Raw genomic sequence first — 14,243 nt, forward strand, 5'->3', positions numbered from 1 at the left:
GGGCCGTCCAATGAGGGGATCGATTGTACCGGGGAACCCGCCCCCCTCCCTTAGCGCGGACCAATGGTAGCCGGCGCCGTCGTGATGTCAGCGCGACCGCGGCGGGGGGGGGAGTCTCCCTCCGCTGGCTGTACAAACAAGCGGCGGTGTCCTGGCAACGAGGCACGGCGCGCGCGGCGGCGGTTGGTGGCGCGCGGCGGGGCCGCCTCGCCTCGCCTCGCCTCATCTCGCCTCGCCTTACCTCACTTCACTTTACCTCAGCCCGGCTGCGGGGATCGGAGCGGAGCGAAACGCAGCCGAATCGGTGAGAAACCAGACCCGCCTGCCGCGGGGCCGGGAGAAAGCGGCCGGGCGGCTACCGAGGCCTGAGCAGGGCAGGTCTGGGGCGGCTGCTGAGCGGGCCTCGGCTCCCGCCGCGGTGTCCTCCGCCTCCCCCGCTGGTAGGCTGAAAGTGTCGCGGGGCCGGTTCACCGTGGGCGTTTGGGTTCAGCTGTACCAACCTAGGAAGCTGTTTCGTTTCCTACGTTGGTAGCGGTAGTGCCGGCTCTTGGGTAGACTGGGTAAGTCGTGACAGTTACCTGAACACTTGGGGGTTTAGTTGCAAGCAGAACGTTTTCTACCTGTTTCTCATTCATGGTGCCCCAGTGCTGGTACAAGAGTACGCAAGACTACTTTTCCAGCGTTTCACAGAAATACATTAATTTGGAAAACTGATCTAAAAGTTTGTTGTGTTAGTCTAGCTTTTGTGGTTGGGGTGCTGTAAGACAAAGTGAGCAGTAAGTGGCATACCTCCTGTATCCAGGAGTTCTTCGCTTGAGACCCCCAAAACGTGTGTGTAAACATAAACTGAACATAAGGTCAAGTTTTATTTTGTTTGCAGAGATGGGTGATGGGGCAGGTAGCAGTAGGTCAGCATGCAAGTTAGCTCAGCAGAAGCCATCGGTAGTTGGTGTCTCATGTGTGGTTATCCTTTGCTATCAGTTTGTTCATTCGTTCTCCAGGATGCCTCCTTTGCTTTGCTGACCTCACTTGTGTTTGACTCCGAATTGTAATTCCACTCGACCCTTTACCTTTTCCACTTCAGACTGGATGGAAAAAGAGGTAAGAGGGCAAGTGGGGGGGTGTGAAAAGTTGAATTTTGGGTCTGCTGTATGTTGGTTCCTACAGCATAGGATAGTGTGATGATCTTGCCAAAATAATGTGCATAAAACAAAGAGGGGGAAAGTATGAGAAATGTATTACAAATGCTTTGCCTTCGTTTGGTTTTGCAGCCAAGCCCTGGGTCCATTTGGTTCAGGTTTACGGATCTGTAGGAGTACAGGTTGGTGTCCAAAATAAAGCTACGGTTCTGAAGTATGAGTTTAAGGCGAAAGCAAGGGGTATGTTTTTCAACTTAAATGTCAGAGCAAATTTTACTTAAGCAACTTGTAGATGGCTGCATTGAGGTTCAGTGGAAGTGTGTTGGCTTGATAGAACACGCTGCACTAACTTTTAATTAATTGTCTCATAATCAGTCTTGGGTTTGCATTTGTTGAAATAAAAGTGCTATCTAATAAGACAATGGCTCATATTGTTGAGCTGAACCCTCGTTTGGAAGTGATTGGGGAGTAAGAAGTTCACTGTACTGGAAAATGGAAACCCCTTTCCCACCAGTCGTTCCATAGTTGTCTCTCATCCAAACAGCAGCATGGCCTTCTGCCCAGAACTATGTGCCAACAGCCTAGGTAGTGAGAGAGCATTACTTGGCCTTTCAGCATAGCTAATGTAGCTCTTTGCTAAATTTTATGAAGAGAACCATAAATTGATTATTTGTTTTTTCTGTCAAAACAAGAGCAGGTTGAGAAGTGACTGTTACTAGCAGAGAACTGCTTGAATTCAAAAACAGTGATCTCAAAAAACAAAACAAAACAAAACAAAATAAAAAAAAAACAAAACCCAAACAAAAAAAAACCAAAACCCAAAATAAACCAACCCACAAAACCAAATGAACCAAAACAAAAAACCCAAACCACCCCAAAACCAACCAACCAACAAACAAAAAACAACAACAAAAAACCTCCAAAAACATCACAAACAAAAAGAAAAAAAAAAAAACCAAACCAAACCACTGTTTACTGTTTTAGTAAATCCTTAAGAGAAATCAGATGGAGTGAGTTTTTGGGGGAGCAGGGGAAACATGTTCCATGTTGGATTCCGTGATTATTATTTAATCACTTCCATTTTTTTATTTGTTTGTTTCAGAACAAACTGCCTGTGATATTAAGCTAAGGATTCCAGTTAAGAAAAAAAAGGCTTTTCTGATTAGTAGTACAGGAGGTACTGATGTAGATACATAGTATGGCTAGACCATTATCACAAGAGATTGCCAAGAAAAAATTCTAGAAAAACCCTTAAGCAGGTTGGATGGAGGTTTTCAGATGCACAGTCCCAGTGCAATTTTAAGTCAAAATTTGTTCCTTATCTAAAAGTGTATTTCTTAAATTGTTGATTACATGTAACTATAGACTGAAATAATGTCTTGGTTAATGATTCTTTTGATACTTCAAGATATACCTAGTAACTGAAGGGAAATTCTGTTGTCAGTTTGAGCTAGACTAGAATTTCAGGTCTGTCAGCATAAAAAGGTTATTTCTGACTGCCTACTCTGCTTTTTAAATTCACACTTTGTCTTCATTTGAGTTAACATTCAGAGGGACTTTCACTGAGTGGGGTGGAAAATGAGCTTTTTGGATTTAGAATGGCTATGCAAAGGGGCCTTTAGGGAGATAATAATAAAATAAATGTTTTGAATCTAAGTGTAAAAGGTATATGACCTACGGCTTCTTAATTCGTTCAAAAAAGAAAAACAAAAAAGGAAGTTTTAGTTTAATCCATGTGGTCTGCCACAGGAGTGTGGTGTGGAAGGGATTTCAAGGGAGAGAAGATTTATTTTTGGCATGTTAAAACTGAGTAGTAGATCAAAACTTTAAAATCTTGGCAGTTTGCTTTGTGAGGTATGAAGTGGCATTCCTTTTCATGCATGTTTAATGAAATATTGATGCGTGCCAAATGGAATAAAGAGAATTGGAATAAAATACATTTGGTAATGTTTTTCCAGATTTGAAGGTTAAAGTCAGTGGCATGACTATCGGTCCCAAGATGGATCTGTACAGACCACTTTGGTTTTGCACATAATTGTCCATTCTGCTCTAATGAACTTTTGCCCCAAGTAAGGCAGATAACTGAAATTCCAGATAGCAGGTCAGGAGAGAAATAGTAGTTCTATAAGATCTGTACTGCTTCATGTTTAAGAAACCACTGGCATTAACAGTGCTGTACTGTCTGCCAGCAAGAAAAAAATCCATGGTATTTTAGCAATGCACCATCTCAGCAACTGAGTGCATTGATGTCTCATAATAAGTGCACAGACTGAAGAACTGTTTTATACAGAGAGCCTCATGGGAGAGCTGTGTTCAGGGTTAGACTGTTAATTTCATTTTGGGTGATACATGCTCTGGAGTGCTGTGAGAATGGGGCAATAAGTTTGTGTTCTGTTCACAGATGCTGCCTGCTGCCCATGGCTTTCAGGGATGTGAATGCAAGAAGACATATTGGACTTCAGCAGCTCTCATCCTTAGCATTAGCTGGAAGAACATTATTGGGGCCAATGAAATCCTGTAAATTCATTGTGGATGAAAGCACCAACCAAAGCACATTGATTTGTTCTGCTATTAGACTGATTGAAAGTTTGGATTTAACTAGCGCTGCTGGACAGCTTCTTAATGAAACCATTCAGGCACAAAACAAGGAATTTAGGACTGGGATAAGTACCCTGTTGTTTCTCGTTGGTGTGTGGAGCAATGCTGTACTGGAGTGCCTCCAGCAGAATGTGCCTGTTTCAGCCATAGTATCTGTGATGTCTGAGGGGTTGAACTCTTGCTGTGAGAGAGTCCAGTGTCTTCAAATATCAATACATGATGTAAATAAAGAGCTGTGTTCTACTAGTGTTAGACGGAACGCTTTTAAAAGTAAAACTTGCCAAATTGGATGTGACAGTCTTCTAAATCCTCAGATTTTCCTGTATTTTCAGAAAGGTATTTCTACACCAGAAGAAGTAATTCCAATAAATTCCTGTTCCCGTCAAGAAGATTATTCTAATTTTAACACGCGCCTGGTTTCACCTTTGGCCGGCTTTGGTTCAATAGCTTCTCTTGTCAAACCAGTGGGTGACAAAAGTACTTCTCTGATTTCTGGAAGTGGTGTTATCGCATCCAGCTGTAACAAACAAAAGTTAACCCATAGCAGATACTTCAGTGCTCTAGGGAAAAGCCATTTTTCAAGTCAGCAAGGTGATTTTCAGGGATGCATTTCAGGACCATCAGCAGATCCATGTGAATGTTATGGTTTAGGACATCTGGCAATGGCTCTGAGCCGTGGAAATCAGACTAGCGTGAAACTGCTGCAAAGCATTGTTGCATATCAACAGGAGAGAGCAGAACGCAGTGGCTCTTCTCAGTTTAATATTGCAGAAATTGTGACATGCTGTTTACCAGGCCTGCCTGAAAGCTATGCTTGTGTCTCCCCAGGCTTTGTCACACTAGTATCACCAGAACAAGCCACAGTTATCAAACACTTTGAAGACAAACCACTTCGGATTCTTCTAATGGATGGTGACCTAACTGAACAATATCGTCACTTAGGTTTTAATAGACCGTGTAACGTAAGGACCATATTGGAGCATCCTAGCCTACTGGAAGGCCGAGCAGAAGACTTGTGGCTAAGCAGTATGTTAGATATTCTGATAAACTTTGAAGTAAACTTGGTTTTGGTCAAAGGAAACGTGTGCAAAAACTTAATGGAAAGATGCATAGCAAACAATATATTGGTAATTGGTTCTGTGACTCGGGATGTGTTGTGGGCCTTTGGGGACGTCACTAGTGCCCAGTCAGTGACGTACCTGACCCAGCTAAATGCTGCCGCTGTGGGGAGCGGAGCCCAGGTGGAGCTGTGGAAGGCCTGTGATGGGCGTGCAATGGATCTGGGTGAGCTTGTGCCAGTCTGGATTAAAGTGCAAGGAATTCCCCTGCTCACGGCCATGCTTACCACTACTGTAGCTTCAAAGATGCAGCTCATTGAAGACCAGTTCTGGACTTCAGTATATCGTCTCCATCATGCTTTAAATGACGAGAAGGTTTTTCTTGGTGGTGGTGCAGTGGAGCTCCTATGCCTTAGTCACGTTCAGATGCTTGCAGAACAGCCTTTACAGCCAGCAAATAAAAATGCTGTGAAAGAGTTTCACAATCCTTGGCTGGCAGCATCTGCGACAGAGTATAAATCAGTTGTGCTCCAAGCATTAGCAAGTGGCTGGAAGCAGTATCTTTCAGTGGTTATGTGTAACACTGCAAAAGCTGCATCCGAGTTGGAAGCGTGTACCTCAGTTGATCATCACCTCAAAAAAGCAGCTGAGTGTGGCTCTCCCTCAGCATATATATTGAAAGAGTTTAGAAGAGGTGATCTGCTCAGGGGTGGTTCTAGTCCCTTTGCTGACCACAGAGAAGGTCTAAAGGTTTACGACAATGTTACAGCCAAGACAGAGGCATGGCGGAGAGCTCTAGACTTGGTGCTGCTAGTGCTTCAAACAGATGCTGAAATTATCACAGGTCCCAAAAGGAATCAGCTATTGAACTCGCATGTGTCAAGTGAATTTATGTTTTTATAGGACTTGCAGGCTTTATTTATAAGTCCATGAGTCAGTGAGTGGAAGAAGACCAGGTGCAACCTACTTTTCTTCATAAAGCAAACATTTAGGTGTGATTATGACTTAAGAGAGTAACAGCGGAAATCAGAATGTGAGACAGTCACAAGGTAGATATAATTTCCCATTTCTAGAAACGGTTTTTAAATAACAAACAAAAATCACTTGTGGGCTTACCTCTAGCCCCAGTGTGTTTCTAACTAATGTTATTATCTGTATGGATAGATTAATCCAGTCAAAGTGACTTTAATCTTATTTGGAAGAGCAGATTTGCAGTTCTTTTTTTTAATTGTAGCGAGGAGCACTGCGCAGGTGGGTACTTTTCCAGTCTAGTTGGAGAAAAGTTTGATGCCTCGGATACGCTGATGTTCTGAACATGTGCTGTCTGTATAAGGTATTTGGACTTGTGTTCTGTAAATTATTCTTGTTTAATATCTTTTAATGCCTTCTAAAGAAGAGTAGGGATTTCTTACATAACATTGGCATACTTGTGTTAAATGAAAGAATATACATAACAGTTTTTAATATCTTGCTTTTAATTTCTGTATATAGCAAATGTAAGAGTTAAACTTGCAATAATTTATAAGCATTACATTTTACACTAAGAGATTGTATTCTATTTTTGCGTATTTATATGGGCCATATTTTCAAATATATACCCTTTGGAACATCTCTTGTTTTGACATAATTTCAGGCTGAATCTTCCCTTTTGGTATTCTAGAATGGATATATCTCTACACAGAGTTTTCTTTTATGTCATGAGTTGGATTTTTGGATTCTTTTTTTGGATTCTTTCAGTTATAACGCAGAGAGGAAAATGTTGTACTTTTTAGCTGTTGGCTAAAAACTGAAAACAAATATATTATGATGATTAAGGTAAGGCATTTTTACTGTGTTTCAGCACTTGAAATTTGAAAGCAGAGCCATGGAGAACTGGCACTTCATTGCAAGAAAAAGGTGTGTAACTATGGAGATATTTTTTCTGAACTTGGCATTCTGAATCACACTTAAAATAAAATGTCTCACCAGTCTGGTGAAAACAGAATGGAAAAAGAATGGAAATGGCAATACTAAAGTGGATTTTTGCTTTTAGGAACTTTCTCATTAAAATGCTAATGGCTGGCAGTAATTGGTTTAAGCACTTATTCATTACGATTGCTGGTGCTGGTGGCAGACAGTCCTTCTGTGGTGAAAGCTAAGAATTGGGGTGGGCTAAAGAGTGTTTTCTGAGCCATGATTCAATGGAAAGGCAGACAAAGCAAGAGGTGATTTTACTGTTAGAGCCTTCGCTGCTACCTATTTACTATTTTAAGTGGATGTTTTTTCTTCTGGACTTATTTTTCTTGCGATATCTCCCTACTGCAGTAGACATCTCGGAGAAGAGCCATCAGCTGCCTCAAACCCCCATGACCACTGGCAGTCCCCCAGCTGACTTGTACTGAGCATTAACACAATTATATGCCTCTGTGCCGTGTTGGAGTTGCTCCTTCCTCGTGGAAAAGCCCTTCCCCTCTACCTGTGCATTTCATGGTGCCTAATTCCAGAGGGCTTGAGTTAATGAAAAGGAAAGACAGTTCCTAAAATGCCTCCCCCTGTAGTGCTGACTCTTTGGCATTATATCCCATTATAATTCTCAGTAGGTATTTGACAGTATCTGATATTTTCTACCTCCCTCGTGTTCTCCAAATTTTTTTGCTTCCTTTGACATCTTCATCCCCTTAACACATAACTCCATAAGCTACACCACATTCTCATAAAAGTAGCCCTTTTTGAGACTTGCTTACAGCTTGTGGGTCTCCATAGCTGGGAGTTCCCCAGAGCGGTGAGGTAGGCTACCGAGGCACTAAATTAACCTTAACCGTGAGATTAAATCGAGATCCTTAGAAACAGCTTTTGAGTGTTGAACTGACCAGAAGCCCTAACTTCATTTTTATGAAGAAAAGAATTCATCTAAATGCATTTTATCCTGGAGCTTTCTTCTATGCTAATGTACACTGTATCAAATTATATACTTGGATCTTTCATACAGCTGTTTACCCAAGCGGTTCACACTAGGTGAATAACTGATATATTCAGTATATAAGGAAAAGAAAGACACAGATAATGAAATTCATCCTCAAATATGGTTTAGATACATAGAGGTATACGTGTGTATTAAAATAGTGTTATACAGTATATTTTCAAAGGTTTCACTCAGAGTTCTCATTGCTGAATTGCATATTTTTATTTTTATATTTGTATTCTACTTGCACTTAACTGGAAGGGTCTTAAGGAGGTTAAGGGAGTATATTAATAGCAGTTGCCTTTTAGAAATATAAGAGGAAACCTTTTCTGTATGTAGAAAGCTATGCTCGTAATATTTAGCCATCTCTGACCTGAAACTAAATATTTTGGTTTTCTAACAAGCTCCAGAATTCAGTGGATTTTGGCAAAATCTCATCAGTACTACAGGGGTTTATAATTTTAATTTGAAACAGTTGTTCCTAGCAGCATAGGGATCTAGTTAAATTTAAAGTTTTGACCGTCCTGCAATTATGTTTTCGTGATTAATCAGTTGGCAATTGATGTTTAAGGGCTTGGCCATACTGTTGGTGTACAAAGACATGAGAGAGAAAGAGTTTGGTACATCAAAAGAGGCAAAAGGGGCTAGTGGCTGTTAGCCGAGAAAAAAATGGAAACAGCATAGAAATAAATATAAACAGGCTCTGCTGCTCTGCAAGTGTTTGCAGCTCATGTTTGGCTTTACACTGTTTTTCTTGAACCTCCTGTACTGAGCACTGCATAATCCCCATTCCCAAGAAAAGATCCTGTTGCACTTTATTTGAATAATAGAGTTAAGTGGATTATGGAAAAACTGCATACATGAATTGTATTGAGATAGTCCAAACATCTATTTATAGCTGAGAGCTGACGCACCAAATGTTGAGAAAATCCAAAATGATGTAATTTTTCCAATCAGGCTGTTAAAAAGCACATAATGATATATTTAAATATTGTGATGCAGAGGTTTTCTAAAAAGCTGTCAGACATTATATTTTGGTTATTTAACACTTGCTTTTCTACAGGCCAACAAAATGGGAAATTTTATAAACTAGCTAGATACTGTGTCCTGGATTGCTTAAAATTATTTCTGTGATATGCATAGAAGAATAACATGCGTGCTGTCCTCAAGGCATCCTCCTTCTGCAATGTGAAATACAATATACATGTGTGGCTTCCTCCGCTTCAAATCTCTAAAAACTCTTTGCAACATAGGATGAGGTCCTGTGTGTGTCTGGTATGGCTCTCAGCATAGGGAATGATTTCAACTCTTGTGGGCGATTTCGGCTTCTCCTGAGCAGAGGCTCCTCCTAGGGTACAAAGAGGCTGTTTGTGTAGAGTATGATGTGATGGAAGAGCGAAGCTTTTACATTTGATGTGTCTGGGAAATTGGCAAATGGCAGAGATTTTAGGGAAGGGATTGTCCCAATAAGTAGGCAGCGTCTTACTCCCTGCTGAAACCCTGTCCTAGTTAGGTGCCTTGTTTCTCCCTTGCATCCCAGTATTGTCATTTCCAGCTCACTCCTCCTTCTGTTTAGGGCTGATGCCATTTTCTTTATAAGGCCAGATCTTTAGGGCGATCTGCTCCTTCATGATTTCCTGAAATTGTAGTAGAGGTCTTAGTCATAGCAACAAGACCCTTGTCCCAAGCTGTGCTAGCCTAGAGGGCACACAGCCTGCTTGCAAATTCTGGTCCTATAAGGGCCAATAGCCTGATGATCAATGGTTGTCAAGAGGCATCTGATAGTTTGGCTGCTACCAAGTACGCTGAAAAAAAATGAGCTAGGAAATGCAGGAGGCCATGGTCCCCAGGTAGGCCAAGAAATGACTTGGGAGGTTAAGGTAGTTATGGAGCAGGAAGGGCTGAAGGTGAAAACCTGAGCTCACAAGATTTGTTGTGAGAGTCGAGACAGTTTATTAGTACTGACCTCCTTTTGATATTGTAGGCCAGGGCTGCTGAAGAGGCTGGGAGGACATTTCCCTTTTTTAGAGGAGGGAGGTGGAGAGGGGGATCTAAGAGAAAAGTTAAGGAGTGACAAGAGATTTTCAGCTCTGCTCACAAGGATGAATTGACTGGTAGACCTGAGTTACTCTGTCAGGGGAGACAGGAACAGGCTACAAGTCTGACACTGTAGTTTGCGTGTGCTAGGTGAATGAATTAAAGCCCTGAACTTTACAGAAGTGTGCCCATGCTGAATCTGAGTTAACTCACGGTTCAAGTGTTTGTCACCCTCACTCTGTCGCTTCCTATATATACCTTTATTTTCTAATAAAAACAGAGCTTTACTGAAACCAGATTTTACTTGTGTATATCAGTTGGCATAACCACAGGTATTACAAAGGTAGGAATGTGCTACAGAGCACTAGCTAGAGAGAAGCTGGTGAGGTATGCTTTGGTTGCACTGCTGAAGTTGCTTTCCTAGCGGTGTTCCTCTAGAGTTTACAGTGCAAGTAGTGCATCAGGGGTTACTGGAAGGAGGTTTGTTGTGCGTGTTGCAAAGCCCAGTTTTCTGGATTTGGGGTAAATGCTGTCTGGCTCCCCAGACACTAGGAAGTCTGTCAGCTTTCCTTGCATTTCTTGTCAGTATTTGAGGAAAAACTTCATTGTCCCAGCACAAAGATGTTAGCTTAAATCCCAAAGGCAGAAGGAAGTTTTGATTACAGGGTTTTTCTCAAGGGTTATGTCTATTGTGAAGTGACCTATTAGCATCATCAGAAGATTTATTAGTTTCTTTGCCTTCCTACAGCGCAGTGGGTAAAAAACAGAAAGCAAAGAAGGAGAATTGGGACAGGCTATGGATGAGTTCTGCTATGACTCCCTCTCTTCCCTTCAGAACTTCTCTCTAAATTCTCATGTGGAAAAACTGAAGGAAGAATAAATTGTGTGTGCATATATTTAAAAGGTTGTGTGTGATGGGTGCTTGCAGGAGGCCAAATGTGCTACTGGGGTGTGCAGCAGCCTAGCGGGTGTCAGCTTGCTGCCCCCGCCATCCCACCCATAAGCTTGGCCACCCTGGCTACCTGCTGGCTTGCCTGGCTCTGAGTAGGCTACCCTGCCCTTTACCCTGCCCTTTACCTAAGTGGGGGAGGCAGGGACTGGGGAGCTGGGTGTCTTCCAGCGAAGGCAAAGCTAAACCTTCCTGAGCCAGGGAGTCTGGGGTAACGGATAGATGGAGTTGTTTTTTATTGAGCCAAGGTGGTTTGGAATGGCTTGGTGGGAGGATATGGAAGACGACAATTTGGGATGCTGTTGTGGGCTGTCCTATCTCCAGTTTATCCTGGGAGAGATTCAAGTATGGGGAGCAGAGTGGAATTTATTTTTTTTTTTTACAGGATTCAACATTTCAAAAATCTGCCTGCTATCCTGTGCTCCACAATCAGGGGGAATAACATGGTTTGGTCTTTAGCTTAGAAACATCGCCTATCCAGCATGTTCCCTTTTTGCGTGTTTGGGTCTGTAGTTAGTGAGACTAGAAATTACCTTTTGCTATGTTACTTTGGGAAACTGATGCAAACTCACACAAAAATATTTTTGGACAACATAAAATGACACTAGCAGCTATAAATTACATCTTTTCTATATCTTCTGTGCTCTTGAAACACTCCTAGACCATCATATTCATTAATGACCTGGATGAGGGGACAGAGTGTATCCTCAGCAAGTTTGCTGATGATACCAAACTGGGTGGGGTGGCTGACACCCCAGAGGACCGTCCTGCCATCCAGCGTGACCTGGACAGGCTGGAGAGCTGGGCAGAGAAGAACCTGAGGTTCAACAAAAGCAAGTGCAAGGTCCTGCACCTGCAGAGGAAGAATGCTAGGCACCAGTATAGGCTAGGGGCGGACCTGCTGGGAAGTAGCTCGGAGGAAAAGGATCTGGGGGTTGTGGTAGACAGTAAATTATCCATGGCCCAGCAATGTGCCCTTGTTGCCAAAAAGGCCAATGGAATCCTGGGCTGCATAGGGAAGAGTGTGGCCAGTAGGTCGAGGGAGGTCATTCTCCCCCTCTACTCTGCACTGGTGAGGCCACAACTGGAATACTGTGTCCAGTTTTGGGCTCCCCAGTTCAAGAGGGACAGGGAACTGCTGGAGTGAGTCCAGCGAAGGGCAACTAAGATGATTAAGGGCTTGGAGCATTTCTCTTATGAGGAAAGGCTGAGAGAGCTGGGACTCTTTAGCCTGGAGAAGAGAAGGCTGAGGGGAGACCTTATTATGGCGTACAAGTATCTCAAGGGTGGGTTGAAGGAGGATGGAGCCAGGCTCTTTTCAATGGTTCCAAGTGACAGGATGAGGGGTAATGGGCACAAGTTAGAACACAAGAAGTTCCGTTCAAATACACGGAAAAACTTCTTTATGGTGAGGGTGACAGAGCACTGGCACAGGCTGCCCAGGGAGGTTGTGGAGTCCCCTTCTCTGGAGGTTTTCAAGACCCGCCTGGATGCAGTCCTGAGTAATGTGCTCTGGGCAATCCTGCTTTAGCAGGGGAGTTGGACTAGATGATCTCTAGAGGTCCCTTCCAACTCTGAAAATTCTGTGATTCTGTGATAAAATGTCTCTGGATTGAGTTAGTAGTAGTAGTAGCCTCTAATTGAATAAGAAACAAGCTTACTCTGGTGTCTGTATGAAAGCTGCCTAACCTCTATTTCCTTTTGAACTTCTTGATTTATTCCTGCCAGTGTCTGTTTTAAAACAAATGTTCTCAGCATGTGTCTTGCCCAGTGACGCTGTGACGTTTCCTTGTCTAAGGCTTTCTGCAGTGGATCAAAGTAACTGGGGATCTTGCAGCAGGCCTTCTGCTACGAAAAGCAGGTCAGCTTCCCATAACCAACTTGAGCAGGACATCTAGAGGAGTTGCACCAACTGGATGTAATGGAAGGGATGTAATGTCTCATTACTGATGTTTTTTAAAAAATCTTTTGTGTGTTTAAACTCCGTAACACCCTGCTGTAGGATAGTGTCATATGTCATTGAGCTGCTGCTTCAAGGATGTGCTTGCTGTTACTGGAACCACCAATGTTTCTAGGACTGCCGTGCACAACAGGCGCTTTTGGGAGAACCTTTAACAATGGAGACTTATTACAAGCCTTACAATTTGTACAAGGCAAACTGACAGGGAATGTTAAATTGTTCAGTTGTTTTTCTACAGCTAAGTAAAACATGGATCTGGTACTGACCAGATATAATGCTTTTTTTTTATCAAAACCACAAGCTTCATGGGATACTTTTACTTTTGAAGGGATCAGGGTGTGACAGGGTCTTCAAAAGTGTGGCACAGTGATACATTTTCTCTGTCCCTTGCACAACTTTGTGTTATTTCTTTACCTTCAGAGTTAAGCTAAACTTTTTAGCCTTTGGTAACTTCCAGAATGGGACTATCCATACCTTTTCTACAGCTCTTTTCTCAAAGATATTTGTAGAAGTGTAACTTGCTGATAGCACTTTGAAGCAGAGGGAATATATTCCAGTCTTATTCCTTTCTCCGTAGATCAGTAATCTTTTTGAGATCAATTTCACACCAATACAGTTAGACATGAATTTAGAAAAATAAAAAAATCATAGACTAAATTCTGCCACTTGCCACCAGCTTTGCTGCATTTATCGCAAAGCTGCAGGACTAAGACCCTTTTTTTTCCAAGACAGTGTGTTAACCAGGTATGAACAGATCTGCAGTCTTAAAGGGCTTTTTCTTTGTAGGTAACATTGCTCCAAGAACTAATGTCCGCAGGATGATTTCAGCACAGTTGAAGAGAGAGTGAGAAGAGCTCAGGTATGTGCACAAACTAGAGACTGGTTTTGATCCTGAATGGCAGAAGGAAGAACACATCTTTTTTTTCTTCCTATCTGTTTATTCCGTTAGTAATATCAATTTCGTTAGACTTTTGAAAAACACCCAGAGTGGTGTCTTTTGCTGCATTTCAGTGATGGTTTGCTGTGAGTACTGGGATTCAGTTTGTATTATGTTCCAGATAACTTTATTTTTGCTGTTGTTTCCATTTTGAAAGCTGCAGTTAGCATTTGTGGTGGTTCATTTGTGCACATTTTGCAGATTCTGGACTGTGTATTCCACAGTGCCCAGCAGAGCTGGAACTGTGTTGTGTGCATTACAGTAAGCCTTGAGAACATAACCTGAACTGGAGCATTCTGCAAGTACTTCTGTGAGTCCTTACAAATGCTTGCAATACTTGCAGGTACAGCAGGAGTGTGTAATCAGAGGAAACAATGTCTGAGGTGCAACTGCACTTCTGTTGCCCTGAAAGCCCTCCCTTTTCCAGGCATGTAGTGTGCACTTCAAGATTTAGCAGAGGAACCAAAATGAAGTTAATAGTCACATGTTTGCAGTGTTGAGTACTTTGGTGCCTTCTGAAAAGCCAGTTTTTCTTAGAAGGGAGTTTCAAGCTTTTGCTGTTCAAAGATGTTGTCAGTGTAAACTAGTCACAGCGAAGCTTCCTGCAGACTGAGTAACGTGTGA

General features: G+C 42.3%; 1 protein-coding gene across 1 annotated transcript in view; it reads left to right on the top strand.

Annotated features, from left to right (window-relative positions):
- Positions 1 to 5,698, top strand: part of BBS12 (Bardet-Biedl syndrome 12) — a gene marked incomplete at both ends in the record, with an annotated part of 13,704 nt that extends 8,006 nt beyond the window's left edge. Inside the window, 1 exon segment of the mRNA XM_082482522.1 lies at positions 3,541 to 5,698. Within this exon segment, the coding sequence (XP_082338648.1) occupies positions 3,541 to 5,698 (2,158 nt within the window).
- Between the last annotated feature and the right edge of the window lie 8,545 nt (positions 5,699 to 14,243).

This window comes from Vanellus vanellus (assembly GCF_965231255.1).
Source record: "Vanellus vanellus genome assembly, chromosome: 4".
Classification (NCBI taxonomy): Eukaryota; Metazoa; Chordata; class Aves; order Charadriiformes; family Charadriidae; genus Vanellus; species Vanellus vanellus.